At 49.7% G+C, this 23,446-nt stretch overlaps 1 protein-coding gene across 8 annotated transcripts in view; it reads right to left on the bottom strand.

Annotated features, from left to right (window-relative positions):
- ACACA (acetyl-CoA carboxylase alpha) overlaps positions 1-23,446 on the bottom strand; it is a 102,786-nt gene that overhangs the window by 47,815 nt on the left and 31,525 nt on the right. For 5 of the 8 annotated variants that reach the window (XM_077787580.2, XM_085557206.1, XM_077787579.2 and 2 more), the window contains 13 exons: positions 21,377-21,490; positions 19,847-19,960; positions 19,153-19,242; positions 18,646-18,764; positions 11,977-12,000; positions 9,890-10,033; positions 9,317-9,413; positions 8,006-8,113; positions 5,609-5,665; positions 5,266-5,310; positions 2,550-2,591; positions 2,002-2,217; positions 1,387-1,542 (listed from right to left, as the gene is read on the bottom strand). In XM_077787580.2, coding sequence (XP_077643706.1) covers positions 1,387-1,542; positions 2,002-2,217; positions 2,550-2,591; positions 5,266-5,310; positions 5,609-5,665; positions 8,006-8,113; positions 9,317-9,413; positions 9,890-10,033; positions 11,977-12,000; positions 18,646-18,764; positions 19,153-19,242; positions 19,847-19,960; positions 21,377-21,490 — 1,326 coding nt within the window. The remainder of the gene's footprint in view (positions 1-1,386; positions 1,543-2,001; positions 2,218-2,549; positions 2,592-5,265; positions 5,311-5,608; positions 5,666-8,005; positions 8,114-9,316; positions 9,414-9,889; positions 10,034-11,976; positions 12,001-18,645; positions 18,765-19,152; positions 19,243-19,846; positions 19,961-21,376; positions 21,491-23,446) is intronic. The other 3 variants (XM_077787581.2, XM_077787582.2, XM_077787583.2) reach the window with 3 other exon arrangements.

Here is a 23,446-nt window from a genome sequence, read left to right as displayed (position 1 = left end):
GGCACTGATGCAGTGGGACAGTGCTGGATTCAAAGCCCTGCTTCCTCATGGCACGCAGAACCACAGAATCATTAAGTTGGAAAGGACCTTGATGATCATCAGCCCAACCACCACACCCCACCCCAGCACAGGGACTCCCTGCCTCCCCTCCACAGGCAAACCTCACACCTGGGAACTACAGAACCCAGGGAAGCCAAATCCTTGGCAGTTTTGTAGCCTTGTATGCACAATAATCACATTTCAGTGCCTGCACGGAGCTTTAAATCAACAAAGCAATTACCACTTGGAGCTGGGCCTTCTGCTCTTCTATTAAACTTTATAAAATACCACTGTGGGCAAAGTGCATATTAAAAGAAGGCAATTTATAGGCTGGGTTAAACATTTTTCCCAAAAAAAAAGTCTCTTTTGCACAGCAGCTCAAGGAAAAGTCATGGTTTGTATGTGAGGGCAGCCCAACTTCCAGGCATGAATATTCCAGCTTCTTCTGAACTTCCTGGGAACCAACGGCTCTGGACGCACCAGGAAAGGTTCATTCAAAAGGGATTTAAGCCACCAATTTTTAATCATGATTTAAAAGTCAGCAAGCAAGAGTTAGTTATTTTGATACCCAATTCATCTTTATAACTTTCAGCTGTTCTCCTCAGGAAAGGTCACCTCTCATCTTTGGGTACCCATGAACTGAATGCTGATTTCCAGCTAAAGTCAGCCTGGACTTGAGACTTGCTTTGTGGTGATTCTGCTAACCACAAACATCCTTTATGCCTGAACACCTTCACTTGTGCATCCACAAAGCTTAATGTTCATTTATTTATAACGTTCATCTCTGTGGTTTGGTACCACAGACTGAAAATGAGGCACTTTTGTAGCTGAATTTACAGATTCTTTTTAAGCTCCCAGTTTATCTCATGTTTTATTTGGATGGAATCTGAACTTTTGCAACAAACAGAAGAGCGCTTACATCTGCTTCCTTATTAAAACTGTTTACCTCAAACACACAAATGAAAAAATAGGTTTGGTTTCCAACACAAAACAAATTTCCAATAATTGTCCCTCAGTTTACACAGAGGAGCCGAGCTGCACAACAAAGCAGTTTTAAAGTGCCAGAGGGCAGAGTTGGGTGGGATACTGGAAGAAATTCCTCCCTGTGAGGGTGGGGAGGCCCTGGCAAAGGCTGCCCTTCTCTGGAAGTGCCCAAGGCCAGGCTGGATGGGGCTTGCAGCAACCTGGGACAGTGGGAAGTGTCAGGGCTGGAACAGGATGAGCTTTAAGGTCCCTTCCACCCCAAACCATTCCACCATTCTGTGACTCTATGAACAAAAGGCCTCGTAGCTCTGACAAGCAAAGCCCTGGAAAGACAACCAGCCCCAGCTGGGCAGGAGCTCCCACCTTGGAGGGGTCCATGATGACTGTGGGCACGAAGTTGAGGAAGATGTGGTTGCAGTCCGTGCGCACGTTGGTGTTGTTGAAGGCCACCTCCAGCTCATCCATGGCCTCCAGCAGCAGACGCTCGCCCTCGTTTTGCAGGTACTCAAAGGAGGCTTCCTGCCAGAATCGCCAACAAACCACTGAGTTCTGACTCACAAATCACTGCCCGAGGACACAGGGCTTGGAAAACTGCAGGAGGATGTGATGGAGAGGACAAGAGCCCACGCAGAGCCCTGGAGCAGATCCATCCCCAGCTCAGAGCCAGGGCTCCCCGTGCCTGCATCCCACACCTGGCTGCCTTGTGCCCTCCTTTAGCTCAGAGTCAATCTGACACCACACAGGCCAAGCCACTGCTGCCTCAAGATCTAAGGGTTTATGACTCTCCTCTTGGAGCCCTGAAAAATCTCCCCAGAGCCAGGAATAGCAGGACTTCAAAGGGATGGTTCTGAGAGCAGCACCAGCAAGGAGAGGACACAGCCCCCAGCCCTCCAGAGAGGGAATGGTCAGTTTTGGATCCTGCAGCTCCCTAGGATCACCCTGGCTTTCACTCGGCGCCGTGGACAGGGACAAACTCACCTTGGTCACCAGGTCTGAGTGCCTTATGATGGCCCTGACGAAGAACCTGTAGTCTGTCACCTCAGTGCCCACCTCCACCTTGGCAGCCCCCAGGTAGAGGTGCATCTTGTGGTTGGCACAGGGGATGGCCGTGAGGTCGAAGTTCCTCATGCGGTTCAGCTCCAGCTGGAAGGCCAGGGCCGGCTCCAGGTGCCGGTAAATCCTGTCCTCCTCGAACTGCAGGGGCACGGCAGGGCGGGGAAAGAGGGCAGTGGAAAGGTGAAACACCCAGGTAACAACTCCACAATGCCCCTTGTGAAATTTCATATTTCACCCAAACTCTAAAAACTCAAACCAACCCAACCCAGACTTTTCCATCTCACGCAGCACTGTGAAATTGCTGAATAATGCAAATTGCAGGACAGCAAGTTCTCAAGCTCACCCCCCTGAAAAAACCCTCATTTCCACAGAAACCAGAAGGTTTTGTCCTGATTCTGGGTAGTGAATCGCTACATGAAAGAAGGATAAAGCAAACACTTGGAGAAAAGTATTAACAATATCCAACTCACCTTATCCCGGGCACGGAAGGTGAAGAACTTTGGGAATTCCCTCTGTTTGAAAATAAAAACAACAGTGTTAGAACTCCCAAACAAGCACTGATGTCCCCAGAGCGCTCTCAGGCCACTCCTGGGGCTGCACCACAGCACAGGAGGTGACACAAGCTGTTCCCAGCTGCTTTCTCAACATCCCAAAGGTGGTGGGAAATCAAGCCACCTTCAAGACAGGAGAGGCAGCTTAAACCTGTCCTCACTAATGCAAAAGGTTGGCTTTAGATGATTATTGTCAGCTATTGACAGATAACACAGACGTGTCCAGAGTGCAGTGGGAAACTTTTTCTAGATCTGTTATGATTAAGATTCCTGTGGAACTGTCTGGAGTGACAGGAACACTGTAATGGATGCAGATGTACACAGAACAGTGATCTAATTCTAGAGCTCTCTTCATACCATTACTGCCAGAAATACTCTCTTCCCAAGGAAAACTGGGAGTTGCAATCAAATAACTTTATTCACCTGTACAGAAAATGAGTTTTAAAGGAGCTAAGCCATGGAAGATGTGGCTCATGCTTGCCTTTGGCACGTTACAAAAATCCTCCATGTACCACTGGGTTTCTCTGGTTTTCTATTGCATAGATAAAACCCTGGCAGAGCCTTGTGAGGTTTTTGAAATATTGTACAAATCTGAGATGAAGACAGAAAGCCTGGACAGCATCCTGCCCCTCCAGTTCCAGCCAGGCAGATCCACCCTCTCCTCTGGAATCAGACTTTTACTGGGCAGAGCTTTGGCCAGTGCTTTGCAGCACGTGAGAACACTGCTGCCTGTGCTGAAGGTGACCTGAAGGGACACACACAACTTGCCAGAAGTGTCTCACTAAGCAAAAAACAGGGAATCTGACCTGGAGTCACTGAATTTCTGGCTCACATTCCATTAGCCATGAAAGATGAACAACCCCAGCTGGAGGGAGTGCGACAACCAGTGACACTGTACAAGCCACCACTGAGCAACACAGATTTTTAGGCTAAAAGTACTATTCTAGTCAGTCATCTTCCTTCCCTCCTAGGTAAAACAGCCCCCAGACCTCACCTGATGACTCCCACTTGGCAAAACAACTTGTCCTTGCCTGGAAACTCTTCCAAAATAAGCGGTGGTACATGAAATGCTGCCTAAAAACTCAGGCTCACCCAATATATCAATTATCTGTGAGCCTCATCTAAGAAACAACCTCTACCATGTTTCCTCACTCCTCCCAACCCCTCCTACCTGTCCTCCTCTGCACGCTGCCAGCTTCTCCCACCATCTCCAGGCTCATTCCACCACTAATGGAATTGCTTCCAGGGCACCTCACTGGTGTGCTGGGCAAATATCATAATTAGATGTGCAGACACACAAAAATCCTCAGTGCCCTGGTACCAAAATCCAAAAGAGTGCTCCATTTCCTAGGCAGAAGAATTATACCCCTGCTGTGTTCTAATCAACCAACCATCATCAAGACAATCAAAATAATTTGGCTAAATTAGCCAATCAAGACACCCTGCAAACTGCAGAATGTGAAAAGCTGCACCAGAAATCATCAGAGTTGATTATTATACTAATAATCACGTTAAAAACCTAATGAGATGAGGAAATTGGAAGCTTGCTGGAGCAACTCTCTATTACCTCAACATGCTGGGAACTAATTATATAGACTGTAATTAAAACAAAAACAAACCCAAGCCCAGGCCCTGGCTAAGTTAATAGTTGGTCCAGTAATGAAGGGGCTGGGACAGCAGACAGAAATAAGGACTGACAGAGCAGCTCCACAAACTCTGCAGCCACACTGAGGGTCCAGGGAGAGCTTGGGGATGGTTCCTTCTGTTCTGTGCCTCCTTTCTGACCTCTGACGCAGCATTTACTCAGCAACTCTGACATTTCATTCCCCCAACACCCATTCTGTTCTCCAAAACTTCCTTTCTCAAACCAAAAGCCTAGATCTTCTTGCTAAATGTCCCAAAAGACTCTCCACAAAATCCAGTTTTCTAACCTGCTGACTGATACCTCTGTACCTGTACTGTGAGCAACAATTCCCACGTGGTGACAGGTTCAAACATTATTTCTGCTGATTTGTAAATTAGTTTTCCCTTCATAAACCTTCCTAGACCAGCTGTGTTGAGCACAGGGGGAATTTCTTGCACTTCAAAGGCTCCTGAAAACTTCCAGAATTGAAAAGTAGATACCCAAGAGATAAAAATCTGGTTTATGCCTTACATGGCCACCTAAACCAGGCCTCACTGATGCCCAGGCCCTGGGGAAAGAAGTAATTCTCAGCAGTAAGAGCATCAAACATTTCCCACATCACAAAGCCACTCTGCAAAATTTAACAAGTCCCTCCAGTGACTGCTCTAAGTCATCTTAAAACCAGCAAGAAGTCAAAAGAAATCAGCACACTACAGAAGACAAAGGTTTCACTGATAATTTCACTTTAAACAGAAAGGAAACACAAGGAAATCTTTATCAGTGTGGCTCCCTGAGCTCAGCCAGGTAACCAGGGAGACTCAGAGCCCCAGTGGCCACGGGCCCAGCCTGGGTTTGCAGTTAGCTATTCCAATAAATACTTCAACACTTCACTTTGGCAGACTGTGGGCATTAAATGCCTGCCTGAGATCCAGATGAGAAGCCCAGAGCCCCCTGTGTGTCTCCTGGCCTCACATCAGGAATGCCACCATGTTCCAGGCCCTTTTTACTTACATGGAATCTCTGATCCACCTCATAGTTGACCTGTTTCCTGAAGTCCTTACAAACGAAACACACACACATAGGAAGAAAAAAAAAAAGCAGAAGACAGCTAGCAATTAGGATTAAAATCAAAACTTAATTAATTCAAGAATACAAGAGGTGTCAAGATTGCTTACAATTGTAAATTAATTTTCTTAAGCAAATTCATGAAAACCATCTCAAGTTTTAGAGGACAAAAACAGTGAAGAGAGAACTAAATACAGCATTTAATTTGGGGGAAAAACAAGTCAGATGCCAATGGTATAATGAGCTAGAAACCAAGGAGTTCTGAGCATCAGGAGAGAGATGGAAATACCTTTTGTGCTACAAGGAAAGTCAGCCTCCGAATGCCATGTTCAATCAGGACTGATTTCTGCAAAAACAAGGGTGGAAACAGCTGACTGGACTGGCAGAAAAAGAACAGATAAAAACCCTCTGGAACCCTCTGTGAAGTGAAAAAGCTCTGCAGATCCTTCTGCCTCCGAGCTCCTGCTCCCCTTCAGCCTCCCCGGAGTGAGGATTTCCCACCTGCTGCTGCTTTAGCAGCATAAACACCCAGATCCCTTCCACCTGAGCAGGTAAACAGCTAAATCACAGGAGCACTGAACTCCAGCTGAGCCTGGCTGAGCAGGAGTGCAGAACAGTCACCCCCAAATCCTGCAGGAAATTCCCTTGTTCATCTGCCAGGATTGGGTTTTGGAGGGAGCACGGTGCAGATAGGGTAAGGTCATGGAAGATGATGGAAAATGGGTTTTAGAGGAGCTAACCCATGGAAGATGTGGCTCATGCTTGCCTTTGGCACAGTGAGCCCATGGATAACCCAGTCCAAAGCACACATCCAGGCTCTCAGCCTGGAGAAGACTTTTGGGGGGCTCACTGTGACCTTCTAGTCCCTTAAGGCATTAAAACAGAAGGGAGGGGAACACAAGAATTAGATGGACATGGGTTAGATGGGACGTCAGGCAGGGCCTTGAGGTCCCTTCCAACCCAAACCATCCTGAGATTCCAAGATTCCACATGGCAAAGGTGGTACAAGTCAGATGCCAGTGATTGTTTTCAAACAGATCCAGAATATCCACTCTGGCTGCTTCTTCCTCACTTTCCCCTCTCAGAGGAGTGCTGCCATCAGTATTTGCCACAGCACTCACCATTTGAAGTGCCAAGATCTCGTAATTCTCCTTTTTCCAAACTTTTCTCCTTATTTGCCACGGCACTCACCCTTTGAAGTGCCAAGATCTCGTAATTCTCCTTTCTCAAACTTTTCTCCTTCCTCCTCCCTCTTCCAATTTAAAAGCAAAGAACACAAGGAGGAACAACAGCTCAGCTCAAGCAGGAGCAAAGCAGCTCCTCTCTGCACAGACTGTGATGTTTTACTAAGGTTAAGCCCTTTGAAAATGAGCAGCAGTGACTATATTCATGGCAAGAGGAAGAAAATAACTTTAATAATGCCATGATTTAAAAAGCAAAAATTGTTATTGCTTTTAAAATTCCACAAGTGGCAGACAATAACAGCAGAGCAACAGGATTCTGATTACATGGTAATAATGTGGGTCTCCCAGCAAGGCCACAGCTATTACAGAGCGATTAGCCATCAGCACCTGGAGAAACTCCATTTCCACTGACTGCCTCAATCTCCTCCACAAGTCATTTACAAGTATATGATCCTAATTTCTATTAAAAAAACCACACACAACATGCTGGGACTGGAAGATTATTTGGACAATTTGGATCAACCTATTTGATAGTTTAATGTGGTTTTGGATTTTTTTTATATATATATATTTTATTTCTTTCCTTTTATCCCCTCCCATAAAACGCCTGGAGCATGATCAAGCAGATGAAAAGCAGAACTAGTTTTAATTCTTAGATTTGATTGTTTTCCTTGTTTAAAGAGACAGGAAGCTGCTGAAGCCATGTGGATGCCAGTCCCATTTTGGAGCCCCTGATTTCTGCAGGGTGTATTCCCAGCTCCAACAGAAGGTGGAGGTGCTCTTTCCGTGCCCCCAAAACCAGTGCAGCACCAGGAATCCCAGCTCCTGGTGGGATATTCAGCCCCACAAACCAGTGGAGTTCTTCTCACCACAGAAAAGCAGGTGCAGGCAGAGCCCAGAGCGGACACAAGGAGGCTGTTCCCAAGCCAGGCTGTCCCACAGCTGACCCAGCAGTGACATTTGGGACTCTAAGGTGCATCCCACACTTAGGAAGGAGCAACAGACCATGCCAAATAATTCCTCCTCATGCCAGGAATATTGTATAAGGTGGATGCTCCAGCACACTAACAAGGGCAATAAACTTTAATTGCATTAAGACTATGGTGATACACAAATACAGGACATTTTAATGTCATTTTACATGGTGCTGTTGCTCATCCAACAACTTTATCACCAGGGAAAGGCACGGAACACATTTTCCAGAGCGTGTGGGACAGCTACTGAAGATTGACCTGATGTGTTTAAAACCTTCCAAGTCTTTCATCCCACCAAAAATTAAAGGGAAGAACCCTGAGCTGACAGATTACAAGGAGAAACAATGCTCTGGTGGTTTAAGGAAGGTGCAGCTACATCCAGCCAAACAAGCGGGAAGGCTTCAGCCGGGATAAATTAAGGATGTAAGTGCAGCACACTGGCTTTGACACCAAACAAAACCACCCCAAAGCTAGGGAGCAGACTCTTCCCCAAGCTCTGGGGGAGGCAGAGGGGTGCAGGGGCCTCACCTTGCTCTGGGTGAACTCCCTGAACATGGCAGCCAGGCCGTCGTCGTCCACGTCGCCGTCGGTTTTGATGGCCACGTTGAGGATGTGGATGGGCTCCTCCCGGGCGCTCTGCAAGGACAGGGAAACGTTCCCCACAGTTCAGTAATTAACAGCTCAACACCTCAGAATGGGCTCCCCAAATCCAGCTTTAAAGCACAGATGCTCTGGGGGAAACAAACTCGGAGGAGCACCAGGGAAAACTCTGAGGGAAATCCTTGACCAAACAGCCTCATAAATCTGCAATTTCACAGAAGTCAATGTCCACAAACATCAAACAGGAGCCTCCTTTGAAGAATTCAAGTCTGAGGATGAGACAGGGCACAGGGTCAGGGCCTCTCCCTACCAGCTGCAGCACAAGGACAGTAGAAGACTTTGGCATCAAGGAAAGTAATTAAATTAATCAAAGTGTAGGGGCAAAACAATGCGAGTTTCCATATCTACAACAACATGAAATTATGTGGAAACATCAATTCCATTAAAACTCCAAGGAACTACAAATTCAGCCTCCAGGAGCCTGTGATTAACTGGGAAAAACTGAGTCTGGACAGGAAATTACCTTGGTGAGGTGAGGGGGATGTAGAGAGAGGGATCTGAGGACATTAAGGTTGACAGTAATATTCTGGAAAAGGCTAAAGTGCTTCCACACATCAGGATCAATGGATCAGTAGAAAACAAAGCCCTGTTCTGGACACAGGCTGTATTCCAGCAGAGCTTCCCACCTTGTGGAGCAACTACCTGTGTTTCTAAGGGAAACTGGACTTCTGTCCCTAAGGATTAGGGACCACCTGCTGCCTCTGCACCTGTTCTCCACATCTCTGCAAAAACTGAGTGGCTTTACCTCCCAAAAACAGTTCCAAGAGGTAGAACAGAGGGAAGAATCAGGATCTGAGGTGGCTGGGAAGGGTGCAAGACAGGAAATATGGCAAGTCAGACATAGGACAAAGACAGCTGAAGATGCAGTTCAACATCCTGGTGCAGAGAGAGGGTCTGGAGACTTAATGGTGGGTTTAAACTCTGCTATGGTGCTGTGGATCCAGGAATTCTGCTGATGCTAAAAGCCATAAACTAAATTTACATGGAGAGCAAGAGCTGAGCTGTAGTTTTAGAACAGAGATGGAAAGCGGCCGCCCACGCCGAGTCACCTGCTGTGGAGCAAGCAAGCAAATCACAGCCATAAATACACAAAGCTCCTAACTCCTGCTTCCAGCACTCCAGCCTCAGCCCTGCTGCCAGCCTCAGAGCACCTTCCAGAAGGAAAAAAAGAAAACATACCTTGTCTTCATCATAGAGGGAAGCATGGCCGGCCTCGGGGAACGTCGGGCTCTGCGGGGGAGAGTCGCAGAAGCATCCCATGACTTCATCAAAGATCCTGGAATGCACCAGGGAAGGAGCAGTCACCACCACAGCGCTGCCAGCACACGGAGCACCCACACTGGGCCACCAGTGCTGGCAGGAAAGGGCTCCTTCCCTTGCTGGGCTCCAAGAGGAGGAGGCAATTCCTCAAGTTGGGTCCAGCATTGGTCAGAGACCTCCTGGGTGCAGGCTGAGGGCTCTGCTGGGGGTTTGCTCGTGCCAAAAGCTTGGAAGCACACATGCACAGAGCACTAGCAGACATCAGCACCTTCCCAACCAGCAGGAACCCGGGATGCTGATCCCTCTGTCTGCAAACTGCTCCTCCAACAACCCGAGGCTGCACGGGGCCACCCGCCCGCAGGGATCCACGCAGGGAACAACGCTCGGGACCAGCCCAAAGCTGACTCTAGGCCTGGCAGAGCCTTCCCCCAGCTCTGCCAGGGCCTGGGTAGGTGGGTGGCCGCAGGAGCCAGGCCTGGGCTGGGCACACACCTGACGAAGTCCTCGAAGGTGCGGAAGGAGACCATCCCGCCCATGCGCTGGCACGGCGGCGTGAAGGAGTTGTCCAGCAGCACGTCGCTCACGCTGGCCACGTGAGCCATCCCGTAGTGGTTGAGGTTGGAGGAGAAGGACATCCTACACAGCAAGGCAGCGAGAGCACAGTCAGCAGGGGCAGGGCACGGGGGGACGGCACTGGGAGCAGGTTTGGAAACGTGCTCTGGCACCTGGAGCGTGGCTGGGCAAGCCCTGCTGGACTGCAGAGCCCCTGCCACGCCTCTGGTGCCACCCTGCCTGGATGCTGTGTCAGTGACAGGGACACCCAGAGTTAGCAAAGGATGTTATAACCCCTGGAAACAGGTATTTCTTGAGATGGCAGGAGAATTCTGACTATGCAAAGCCGAACTTATTTTTCCTCCTGTCTTTCTGTTTTGCTTTACAGGTGGAACGTGATTCAAGCAGCAACAGTTCTAAGATTTGACTCTTGAAGGACTCAGTACACTTTTACAAATGCTCTATTAACTTACTGATTCCATGATTTTTCTGATCATACTATAATTTGCACTCCTCAAACGCTGCATGGTACAGTGACTTCTCCAAAATTCTTTACTGAGTCTAACACTCTCATTCCTACCCTTTCTGTTCAAGAAAGAACTGGATGTGCCACTCAGTGCTCTGGGCTGGGTGACAAGGTGAGGATCAGTCACAGATTAGACTCCATGGTCTTGAAGGTCTTTCCCAACCTCACTTATTCAGTGATTTTTATGGTTTTTTAAAGACTCACAATGCCACAGTCAAGACTGGCAGAGGAAGCTTCTCCCCCAGTGAGGAAAAAGCACACAGTGAGTTTGGACCTTTCTCTGGGGACACAGCTGGGGTTTGCCTTCTCTGCAGTAATTATCACCAATTTCTGAGCTGTACTACAGACTCATCTTAATTCAGACTTCCTTCAAGAGCTGCCTGCAAGGTGGTGACACTTCTGAAGAGACCCAAGCAGGGAGCTGGCCCAGGGACCACACACTCCTCACTCGCCCTCCCTGACCTTGGGAACACAATAAATCTGCTGCCAAAACTGGAGGAGATGGGGAAAAAAATCAGGGAATGGATTCCCCACCAGACCTGGTGCCTCAGAGCTGTGAGGTGCAAGGGGGAAAAGCCAGAACCTGGCTGAGCACTCCTGCCAGCTTTGCTGGGATTTCCTCCTTTGCACACACCAAACCCACTGATCCAGCCCTGAGTACAGTGTTAACAAGTCTAAAGTATCATCAGTGTGATTAATAGCTCTCCATGCCTAAAGTCACTCTCTGTTTCTGCAATTTGTCTCTGATTAAGAGCCGTGAGACTTCCAAGCCCATTTTTACTATTTTTCCCTAAACAGGCTTGTAAGCAGTAATAAATAATAGGTATTCACGTTTTGAAAGAGGGGAATTTTTCAGGACATGCCTTGGTGTACATTCTTACAACTAATACAAAAACTATCACAGAACAGGAGCTGCACAAAAAGACAGCAGACATTTTTCATGTATTATTTAAAGCAAGAAATACTTTTCAACTGTGACACAGGAGGAAAAATTAGCGTCCAAACCACAACAAAACATGCTGTCAGCTGTTTGAGATGTAGATTCATCTATGGCGTGAGGGAGGTGAAGAAGCCCTGACAAATTCTAAGCTGTGCACAAGAATCCAAGGTAGCACCAGGCTGGGCTGGGAGGAACTGCCTGGGGCCACTGTGACACCCTGCCAGAGGATCAGTCCTCTGGGATCCAGACCTGGGAATCCAGTGCCAACAAAGCCCCTAGGACAGCACTTTGCTGTGTAACACACTGCAGATGAGCAGAGTCACCCAGCAAATTTGATTTCAGAGATTGCTGCATGCAAATATTTTATTTTTGCTTTAAAGAAAAGCTGAAAACATGTTTTAGACAAAGGGAGAGGAAAAGGGAAAGTAAAAGAAGAGTTATGGTGGAGAGTTTTCCAAGTAAAGAGAAGGGCAGTATGACAAAACATGCTGAAACATTCAGGATTAGGCTCCCTCTTTCTAGTGTGGCTTTTGAAATTGGAGAAGATGAGGAGTACTGTACCTGTTTAGCGTGGGGATGTTCCCTCTGAAATCAAACAAGCACAGTTAGTCACAGACTGGTTAGTGAAAGCCATCATCAAACCGATGCACACAACCAGCAACATCTTCACACCCGACTGTCCCAAATTTGTCAGGGAGAGCTGCCTGCCACCACCCCAGTCCACCAGGGCACAGCCAGGCCATGCAGGGAGCATGCAAATCATGGAATAAACCAGGAAAACACTTGGCACATGCAAGGGACCCCACGCTCCTGTCCACCCTTCAGGGTCCCCACTGCAAGCCCTTCGCACACAGCAAGTGCAGAGCGAGAGCTTGCACTGCCTGACAGAGCAGCAAGCAGCAGAGACGCAAAAAGAAAAAGTAAATAAATAAATTACCACCTCACACAGGAAAATTGCAACAGGTTGAGGAAAACAAGCCAAATCCTCAGTGCCAAAGCTCCAGGCTAAGCAGCAGCCCACGCACAGGCTCCCACAAGGCAGGGACAAAGAGAGCACACACAGCACCATGGAACACGTTGCATTTTCAGCATTCAGTGCTAAAAAGAACAACCTCAAGGCTAAAAAGAACAACTTTAAGGCTGATTTGAGGAAAACTTTACCATTCTTTTATAACACCAGCCCAGCTCTCCCCATATCTGTGTGCAGCCCAGGGCTCAGTGATGCACAGGAGGCAGAGGGGAGCGAGGGGCACATTTTGAGAGCAGCAGCACAGCCCAGCCCACAGCAGCAACAGCCAGGAGAGTGCTCCATGCAGGATGGAAAAATGGCTGGGATCTGACATGCAAAGTAGCACAGATTAAATAAAAAAAAAATCCGTGCACAGAGGAGGCTTGTGCAAAGGGATTAGCAAGAATTAAAAGATGGAAAGGAGAGCTTTGAGGAACATGTGAGTGGGCACTCGCCCCCTTCCCCTCAGGAGATAAAACCACAAACTTTTGTGACATCCTAGCCCATAGGCAAGACCCCAAGTTGCTGAGCACAAAGCCCACTGCTTGATGACCAGTGTATGCCATGGTCACACTGATCAGCCTGCCTGCCCTGCTCCTGTCCCAGGCTGGTTTGGCCACAGCAGAGTCACCTTCCCTACAAGGTGATGTGTTGGGTGCATCACTGAGGCACAAAAAATTCCCATTGTCTCCTTAAACCACGTGGGGGAAAAAAAATACCTAAAAACAGATCTGTCATGGTGTAAGTAACACAAATATTCAATTTTGGGGGGGATGGTGGGGACAGACCCTGTACTGCAGAGCCTGTGGTCAGGACAGAACGGGCCTCCAGCCCTCGGGGGGTTGGGACTATTTTTTGAGCTTGGCAAAGAGTGGGAAAGCTGCATGTGATCTACTTCAGTTGGAAAAAATAGTCTGGAGAGGACTGGCAGTTCCTACCCCCAGCAGGAACCCTCCTGAAGCCGTCCCTGGAAGGCTTTCAGGAAAGAGAGGGATGAAAAAACAGCACAACAAATGTTCAGCCCAGCCTCAAGAAGGGCACCCTGGTGCTGTGCTCTGGGAGCTTCTCCTGCCACTCCACACAGGAGGGAAACAGGACCAGGAGGAGTGCACTGAAAGTGGAAGAGAGCAGGTTCAAACGGGATGTCAGGGAGAAATTCCTCTCTGTGAGGGTGGCAGGCCCTGGCACAGGTACCCACAGAAGTTGTGGCTGCCCCTGGATCCCTGGCAGTGCCCAGCTTGGACGGGGCTTGGAGCAGCCTGGGACACTGGAAGGTGTCCCTGCCCATGGTAGGGGTGGAATAAAAGACCTTTAAGGTCCTTTCCAGCCCAAACCATCCCCAGGTTCTGTGCCAGGGCCACGTCAGAGCTCCCAGCCTGTCCTCCACACCAGCCCAGCCCTTCTCTGAGCCCTGCTCAGCCCCAGGATGGCCTGGAAGTGTTCCTGAGCAGGGCTCTGCTGCAGCCCCGCTGGCCCCATCCCTCCTGCTCCCTCTGGGCACCCTGAATTCGGTTCCCTGTGCCCCCTCCTCCTTTTCTGTCCCTTTCTCTGGGAGGAACAGGAGCCCACGCCGTGGGCAGGCACGCCGAGCTCAGCTGTGGGCGAGTGCCAGCGCAGGGCAAAGCTTTGGAAACGAGGCAGCAAAGCAGAATCAGCACAGGCTGGCTCAATAACCCACTTGTAGTTATTAACAGCAGTACCACAGGAGAAAGAGCAATTCCACTGGCTCTGACCAGTGCCATTCCTCTTATGTTTCTTCATTTCTGCAGAAGAATCTAACCAGAAGGCAGTGAAACATGCCTCAAACCATACATTTTGATTGAGTTTTTCCTCTCCCTCTCTCTTCCCTTATTCTTCTGCTCCCTCTGTGATTCAGCCAAGCTGAATCTGCTACAGAAGTCCAATTTGCATAAAATTATCCTCGTTCCATTCAGTTTGCTGCCCCTTCCACAGCCCCTTCTTTGCTCTGCTGGAAGATTTTGCCCTTTCCGAGGCAGGCAAGCCAAGGGAACGGCAGCACATTACTGCTGCCTGCTGCCTAATTAACATCAAACCTCAGCCCTGAGCTGCAGGGATTTACAGGTGTCCTGGAATCTTCCTCCCCTCCTCCCTCCCTTACAAACCACTCTCACAACGAGGAGGGGACCCCAGGCTGCCCGACTCCCCATGGGTTTCCCCTTTGGGGCTCCAGGTAGGGTCAGAGCCCACAGCAGCACGGCTGGATCACTCCTGGCATCCAGAGGTTGATGCCAGAGGCTGCTCCAGCAAACAGTCCACAGAAAATGCTGTCACTTTGTCAGAAAATCACATTTTATGAGTAGATCATTGTAAAATGATAGCAGGGTAAAAAACCTGTACACGCTGCTGTAAATGCGAGTGAGTGTGGGGTTCTTACAAAAGCTCTGTTTGGGACCAGGGATATTTCAGCCTTCCAAATGGTTTCTACCTGTAAGCTAAGGAAGAGGCTGACAAAAAGGAACCACCAAAACTCCCCATAGATGATAAAACATCAGGAGACAGCAGGGAGAGACCATGTACCACTCCTGGGCCCTGAAATCAGCAACACCAAAGTCCAAGGTGGGACATGAACAAACATCCACAAGCACAGAGGGAGGAGATCCCAGGGAGGCCAAACCAAGCACAAGATAGCTGAGACACCTGTACTGATGGAAACACCCTTGATGGGGCTCTGAACAGCCTGGACTAGTGGGAAGTTCCCTGTCCACTGAACGAGATGGGCTTTGAGGTCCTTCCACCCCAGGCCATTCTGCAGTGTGATGATGATGATGAAATGCAAAACAAACCACTCCTAAGCTTCACTTCCACCCTTGAAGTCGCATGGAAAACAGGCTGCAGCCCCAGGAACGAATCCAACCCAGATTTTTGCCTCTGCATCCCTGTTTGTGGAGTGTGCATTCCCAGCTCCAGAGGCAGACATCTCCTTTGTGGAGCCCCCAGAGCCACACTTGCCTCATTATCAACACTTCACCTGCAGGGCTAAACCTTCCCTTACTCCTCCTTCCAGTGCTACATCCTGACCCAGGACATCCCAATCCCAGTGTGGCAGCTGGGGGTGCTCCAAGGGACTGTGGGCTCAGTGCCCAGAGGGGCTGGGAAGGCAAGGCTGAAGCAGCAGGGACCAAAACCAGGCTGGGCTCTATTTCAGCTTCCTCTGGGGCTCCACAAAGCAGAAGGCAGAGCCCTGGGCTATCCCTGCCACACCCCAAAATCAGGATATATCCAGCACTTCTAAGTCTCCTTGTCAGCATCTGCCACAGGGGACACATGCAGCTCTGAGAAAAACAGGGATCTGTTTGGTGGGAGCACATTTATCTCCAAGCTCTTCTCTCCTGATCCTGCAGCACATCTGCTCCTGGGGAAGGGGGGGATCAAGCTGAGCAGCCTGGCTGGGGGAGCTGGAGGGAAGGAGATGCTCTGGGAGGAGCAGGGCAGCAGCAGGCTCCAAGAGCTGGCTACAGCAGACAATGTCCCAGTTTAATTTAAACCTTACAGCTTCAGACACAAGAAAGGCTGCTGGAAAGCAGGAGAGGAGAGGGGATTAGAAAGAAACACTTTTGTTGAAAAAGCACTATAATTCCCTCTCCTCCACACACAATGTTTCTTTGAACAGAAGATTTGAAGCTAAGATTAGGCAAGGCCCGTTTCATGAGCACCTCAGAAAGGCCTTTCAGGGTCTGTCACCTGGGCTGCCGTGCCACAAAGGCAGCAGAACCCTCTGAGCACTCAGCTCTGCCCCTCTGCCCACGGCAGCAGGGCTGGCACAACGCACACAGCCGAGCCCAGCCCTGAGCAGGGCTCCTTTCCCCCTGCCAGCCTCTCCCCAGGAGCCTGGCAGCTCGTGCCCAGGCCAGGATGGCACCCTGCAGCCCCCTGAGCAGCCTGTGGCCACTGGCATCCCAGAGATGCCCTGGATCCACGCCTCTAGATGGGATTTCTGCACGGAGGGGGCTCCCAAAGCCCATTTGCTGCCAGATGGTGACACTGCACTCCTCATCTGCCCTGCACGGGCACAGGGATGCTGATGGACTCTCAGAGCCCTCTGTGCTTCCCATTAGAAGCTGTTTTCCTCCCCCTGACTTTCCCTTGCTCTTCAGTGGGGATTCTTGCATTAGGATGTTTGCTGTTAATTTAAACAAATAATTCCCCAAGCAGTTTCTGCCCACAGAACCCACCAGGAGCAAGTTGCACTTCTGTGACTTTGTCAGCAGATTGAACAGCTTTTCTGTCCTCTCTGCTTCCCTGTGGGCAGCTGATGGCAATCCTTCCATGGCCAAAGCCACAAAGTCTGAGCCCGAGCTCTGATCAGGCAGCCCAGAGGGAGAGGCTGGGATTGCTTCTGCCACAATTAAGTAAAGGCATAGCAGGGTTAAATACCAATAACGAAGAATTTAAATACAAATTTAAAATCCTAATTAGAATTTAAACCATTAGCAGTTCTCTGTTTTCTCTACATGAATGTTTGCTTCCATAAAACTCGGGTTCTCAAAGGTTCACAGACATCTGACACAAAGGGACCAGGGCATAAAGATATCTGAGGCAGTGGTGAAAAATGTGTGGCATCATGTAACAGCAGCTCCCCAAGGGAATGCTCTCCTGAGGGCTCCATGGCATCTGCTCCTGGGTCACCAGCCCTGCTGAGCCTCCAGGGACATTCTGGGATATTTTGGCCTTGGGCTTTGCCCTTGGTATGCATTTTTACCTTTTCAGCCTAAGAATTTGTGCTACAAAAGACACAGAAAAGCACACGATGAACACAGACCGTGGTCAAGAACAACAAGGAAGATTTAAGCAGGACAACGACAGAGTTTTGAGGTTTCCATGTCCTGGGTTTAACACCCAGGTGTGGCTTCAGAGCTCCTTCAACCCACCAGTCCCTGGGCTCCTCCAGCCACCCCAGAGGGAGAGCAAGAAGCTGCCCCAAGCATCAGGAGCCAAATTCATCACTGGCAGCTGGAGGCAGCTGCCAGCAGCACAGCGAGCAGAGCTGAGCTCAGAACACTGTCCCAGCCAACTCAGCCTAAGGGCAGAGGAGATCCCAGGCCAAAGAGCTGCTCCTGGGGCAGGGCACATCTCTCCTCTCCCAGCTGACCTTGCCTGCTTAAGGCTGTGCACAGAGCAGAGCACTGGCAGGCCAAAAATCCCCGAGCAACAAAAGCAACCGAGGCCAGCAGAGAAGAAACGGAGGAAGAACCAAGGGGAGAAGGGAACATTACAAAGGGGTACTAAAAATAGGATGCAATTATGTACAAATATTCCAGCAATGCAGGGAACAGATGAGCCCAGACACATGTCCCATTTGCAGCAGGAGTGCTTTGGGGGCTGGCTGCTCATTTCCAGCAAAGCAGACCCTGAAAACCATTTCATAAAAGGTACTGATGGATTCCCAGCCAAGCGAGACCGGACCCCACCAGAAATGAGATCAGGGCAGAGATGTTTGGGAACAAAGGAGGCAGCAAGGGCCCGGCACGGACCAACAGTGGCACCCGGTGGCTGCGGGGACTCACTGCCACCTCCGAGCCAGCAGGGAGCAACCCCAGAGAGCTCCAGCACCGGCCTGGGCAAAGCACAGGGCAGGCTGGCCCCACAGACACCCAGGAACAACCCTGCCCCAAGCCAGGGGCTTGGGAGAAGATTGTCTGTAGGGTCCTTCCAACCCAAACCACTCTGATTCAGTGTTGCTGTAAGCTCTGATGATCAGGTTTTGTTTTCTGAAATGATGCCACCCCCCTCCTCTCCAAGAGTTGATGCTTTCGGTCGTAGTCACAAGGAATGCAAAACTGAAAATCAAACTGGGTCAACCTCAGCATTCTGTATGAAACTCTCATCTCGGCCTGCTCCATCAAAAAATCTTGTGCCACAAAAGATGTCACCTTATCCAGGCAAGGCAGGAAGGAGCAGAGCCACACAAGCAGTCAGAAAGGGCTGGCAGGAATGGGACAGAGCCTGTTTGACTGTTCTGTATTAAAATTCCAATTAATTGATTATTCTGTCTGGAATCACATCTTTTGGAAGGCTCGGCATTCAGCCAGAACTGACATTCTAGAGAGAACTTCCAACCCAAACTAAAGCCAAAACCCAGAAAGCACAGGAAAACCATCACACCCAAATGAACCCCTTTTCTGCACCAGCCCTAGTGCCAGCTCTCTTTGCCAGGGCAGGAGGAGCCCGTCCCAGATGTGCAGCTGCAGAGGCAGTCTGACCTGTTGGGGTGGGAGGTGGGCAGCATGAACTGGAACTCCACCACGCAGGTGTTGTCCTTCAGCTGGCGGTGCTGGACGCTGTTCAGCTCGTAGGCAATGTAGGCTCTCCTCACGTACACCTGGGGGCACAGGACCCGTCAGGCAGCCCCAGAGACCTCTCACAGCTACAAAACAAGCATGCCTGCACAACAGCAGCTAGATCAACTCTAATTCAACCAGAATGTATTCCTTGAGGGAGGCCAGAGCCATCATCCTCTGACAGAACTTTCACTTGCTGCCTTCAACCGCCTCAGTCTTCACACAAATGCAGCTTGAATTTGAAATTTCACTCAATTATCAATGCTAATGCTGTTAAATACCAGGTTCTAAGCATGCCCAATGCCACACAACCTACAGCTATCTTAGATCTTGCAGGGTTGCTCAGAACAGTTGCAGACAGTGCTCAAAACAAACCAGATCCACAGAAAAATTAAAAATACAAGTTTTTCTCAATGGGAATAAACTCACCTCCAAAGCTGCCATTCTTACCACCTGGTTACTGTGGTAGAAGAAGTTGGGAAGCACATCAAAGATGGATGTCTCAGACAAAATGAGTTTCTAGGAGAGATCACATTAAGCAGGGGTTTAAAAGTGTGTCTTGCAACCAGGATCAGGCAGAAATGGAAAAGCCCCAAATCAAGCCTGGCTAGTTCTGATTTCTAAGCTTCTCCTGCTGTTCATCAAGAACTACGACTTTTTAATATTAAACCATAGAAAACCTGAAGTTGGAAGGGATCACTGAGCCCAACTCCCTGCTGCTCACAGGACTCAAACTAAAATCATACGAGAGGAGCTCATCTGGGTGCCCCTGGAGCTCTGGCAGCCTCGGGGCTGTGCCCATTCCCTGGGGAGCCTGGGCAGTGCCACCCTCTGGGGAAAGAACCTTTTCCTAATGTCCAATCTGGACTTCCCCTGGCACAGCTCCACTCCATCTCCTCGTGCCTGGTGCCCAGAGGGAGGAACCAGCACCTCTGCTCGGCTGTCCCCTGGGAGGAAGGTGCAGAACTGGCACGAGGCCATCCCCACCTCGGCACAGGGACAAAAACAAAAAACCAGGGCAAAGCTGGACATGAGACCAAGACAGCTTAAAGCCACCAGGACCTTGGGACGTGAAGGTCAGTGAGAAGGAAGCAGGGAGGCAGGGAGGGGGGCTGGGGGGTACCTGCAGGTTCTCAATGCAGAACTGGTGGCCGTACATGTCGATGGCCGACAGGAAGATGGACTCCACCTGGTTGTGACGCAGCTCGTAGGAGGGCAGGTGGGAAGCAATGAGAACCTGGGGAAACACGGGGGATGTCAGAGAAAGGAGCCATGCAGGGCCAGCAGCAGGCAGCTCCAGCAGCCTGCCCCATCCCTGAAGAGGCGCCTGTGTTCTGCGGGTGATGCCGCACACCCTGTCCCCTCCCCGGCCTCATCTGTGTGTCTGTGTTATTGCAATTCCCCAGGGAGAGAGGGAACAGCTTCCATCAGGTTCCATCAGTGCATGTGATTTAGCAGGCCAGGGCTGCCAGTCCTGGGGATTGCTGCCCAGCTGTTAATTGGAAAGCAGAGCTGGCGGGGAGCAGCTGTGGGGAGGCTCACACCAGAGCCACGCTCTGCTCCTGGCAGGGCAGGGAACAGCCACCACTGCCAGGTACTAAATGCCCAACGTGAAGGATGCAGAGGTAGGAAATGGAAGCAGCCTGCAGGGAAAATGAAGTGGAAGAGCAACACAAGGACTGCAGCAGCATCCCCAGTTGCTGTGGGGAGGTTCAATAGCAGAACGGTTCAAGGACACAAGCACAATCCCGGAGGAAACAGAAGGTCACTGAGCAGCTTCAAACACCGTGTTCCTTTTCAATAGCCAAGCTCTGAAATAAAAGGAGAGACCCCCGAAGTGTGAGCTTTCCTGCTTTAGGCTGGAGATGGGGACTGTGCAGTGAGAGGAGTGATCAGACTCGGGGGTCAGCGCTATCAGGAAACCTCTCACCCCTTCCTGGCAACAGAGGGAGGGTTAAATGAACTGCTGAAGAGGAAGCTCACAACAATATCTGGGTGCCTATGTGACATTCTAATCAGTTCTGTAGCAGACTCTTGGAATTTACAGTATCCAGAGTTTTTCCAATTATTTCCAGGTTAGAACAAAACTGACAAAGCGCAGCTCAAGGATGGAAGAAGCCCTGCAAAAGGTCAACATAGTTCTTTGTGGTAATTCCTTAGCAGCTGCAAAGAACAGCTGGTTCTTGTGAAAATGGCTCTCCCTGTTCTCTGCACACGTGGATTCACAACTGTAAGGCAGCTGAGGAATCAGGAGAGCCCGTCCATGTTGTTCCTGCACAATCCAGGCAGCCTGTGCTGGTCAGGCTTGCAGATGACAAAACCACCAAAAACCACCGTGGCCACACATTTCCACTTCCTCCATCACACAAACCATGGGCTACTCACAACGAACTCCTGTGCGAGCCAGACACAACTTTTTGGAGGAGCAGGGACAAAGGAATGCATGTCAAATTTAAATATTACAGTGACTGGGAACATGCTGCAGTCATCGCCCCGTCACCACAGTTAATCACTGCTAATTAGCTTCACTGCCAAAGTGCTGCTCACAGGAACCTACCCTCCCCATTGGCACAGTGATCAAAACAACCATCAGGAGCTATGGGCTTGCCAGGGGGCTGACTGCAGGCAGGAGCAGCCGTGCAGGGAGCCTCACCTGCCGCGCTCGCAGGGCCACCTTGGCGTTGGTCGTCTTGCTGAGCTGGGTCAGCTCCGTCAGGATATTGATCAGCTCGTCTGTCAGGGTGGGGTCACGGCCACACAGCTGGTCCTGGGGACACAGAGAACAAGGAATGCTTGGAACAGAGGGAAAGCATCAGCTGTGCTCCCCGAGAGGAGTTTGGACTGGAACGCAAGCACACGCTCAGGGCTGGACCACACCATCCCCAGCAGTCCATCCTGAATTATCCTGGAATTCTGTGCTGACAAGGACACAAACAGTCAGCACTCAACAATTTTACACACATAAATAAAAGGTGAAAGAAGGGACAGGCACCTCCTCCCATTCTGTTTGTAGCATATGTTATGGCACCCAAACACATGAGGAATGCTGACTTCTCAGAGAGACTCAGAAAACCTTTTCCCGTTACCCAGTTTCAGGTTTGTACCAGAATTTTCTCCTTCTGGTACAGAAGTTCGCAACAATGCAAAATCCAAAGAGCTTAAACTGTAGCCAGACACTTGTGGAACACATAAAGGTCAGTAAACCTTCTCCATGAAGGGTGACCAGAGTTACACTGCCACAGAACCTCCTGACATCCACTTACAAAAACACCTCAAACCTCAGAAGTCCCCACTACCCCACAGCCACAAACCACCCAAGCTTTGTGCAGCTTCAGCCAACACCAGAAAAAAGATCTGTTGTTCCTCTGGCAAGGCTAAGCAAAGCTAACTAAACCTATTATTTCCTGCCACAGCACTGGACTGACTCCATAATATTTCTTCTAATCAGAGAATCCTGGATCTGAGGAAATCCACAAGCTTACCTTGCTGCCTAAATTGGCTGGATAGAACAACAAAACTGAAGAGCACAAACTTCCAGTGTTAATGCTGTTCCAAAACTCTTGTGAATTCATCCATTCAAAAAATGCCAACAGTAAAGACCTTCTTCCAAAAATAATTTCAATTCTCATGAATAATCCCACATTCTTCAACACTTCTTGTGAGCTTCCTCCCTCCCACCCTGAAGTTGGAAAACCTCGAGGAGCCTCTAACGTGATTCTTCCACCCAGCACTTAACAGCTTGTCTTGATAAATTAATCATAGGAGGGAAATGTGAGATGAAACAGGGATTTGCCACGAGAAAGAGCTGGTGCCTAAAAGTTTCAAGAGATCCTAAACACCTACAGACCAGAACAGGCCACTTGAAGATCCAAACACTAGAAAAGGAGAAGGGGAAAACCTCTGTGCAGCAGGTGGGATTGACAAATCTGCCATGGAAAATAAATTAAAAACCAAAGCCAAATCATACAGAAGTCCCATAGAGTGAATAACTCCACTACAGCTCATACTCCACGAGATTCCAGTGGAGTTTTTCCCTCACACTGCTCTTGATCCCCTTCTCTCCATCCCCACTCGGGCACGGTGGCACCTCAAGGAATGATCACACAGATCTCCCAGGGGGAAAACATCTGAGCTCCTAACTCTGATCAGACTGCTGTCCCCTCCTGGGCCACCAAACACAAGTGTGACTGTTCCAAAGGGAGTTCTGTGCATTTATCCACTCCAGGACACTGTGGGGACAGTGAGGAATTCAAGGACTGCTGGATTTGAAACACAAGCTCCTGGGTGTTGTCATGCTGCTGCTCCAGGGAACAGAAATCCAACAGGACACAGGACCCTGCCATGCCACCAGCCACTCCATCCTGCTCAGGCCAGGACATGCATAAGTTAAGCACAGGAAATGAACACACCACAAGAAATCACACCATATTTCAACAGATGCATGAAGGATGAAGCAGTTCCCACCCTGCCTTCAGTGCCTGCTGGCTAAAAAAGGTGAGTGATGGCAGCACAACACCATTACTAAAGCCATCCTCAGAGCCCCTGGTCAATGATGGATTCCTGGGACCCATCAATAACAGCCAGACAGGCAGCGAGGCTGCCCTGACCCCACCCACACAAACAGCCTGCCCCCCAAAAACACCACAGCTGTCACCGTGCTCACAGCCAGCATGCCATGAGTTGCAAGGGAAGAATTTATGGTCTTTTGGCTCATGGAGTGTTG

The sequence above is a fragment of the Lonchura striata genome, chromosome 19 (genome assembly GCF_050655825.1).
Source record: "Lonchura striata isolate lonStrDom1 chromosome 19, ASM5065582v1, whole genome shotgun sequence".
Classification (NCBI taxonomy): domain Eukaryota; kingdom Metazoa; phylum Chordata; class Aves; order Passeriformes; family Estrildidae; genus Lonchura; species Lonchura striata.
Note: the sequence above shows the minus strand (reverse complement) of the source record. Positions and strands in the feature narration are given on the sequence as shown.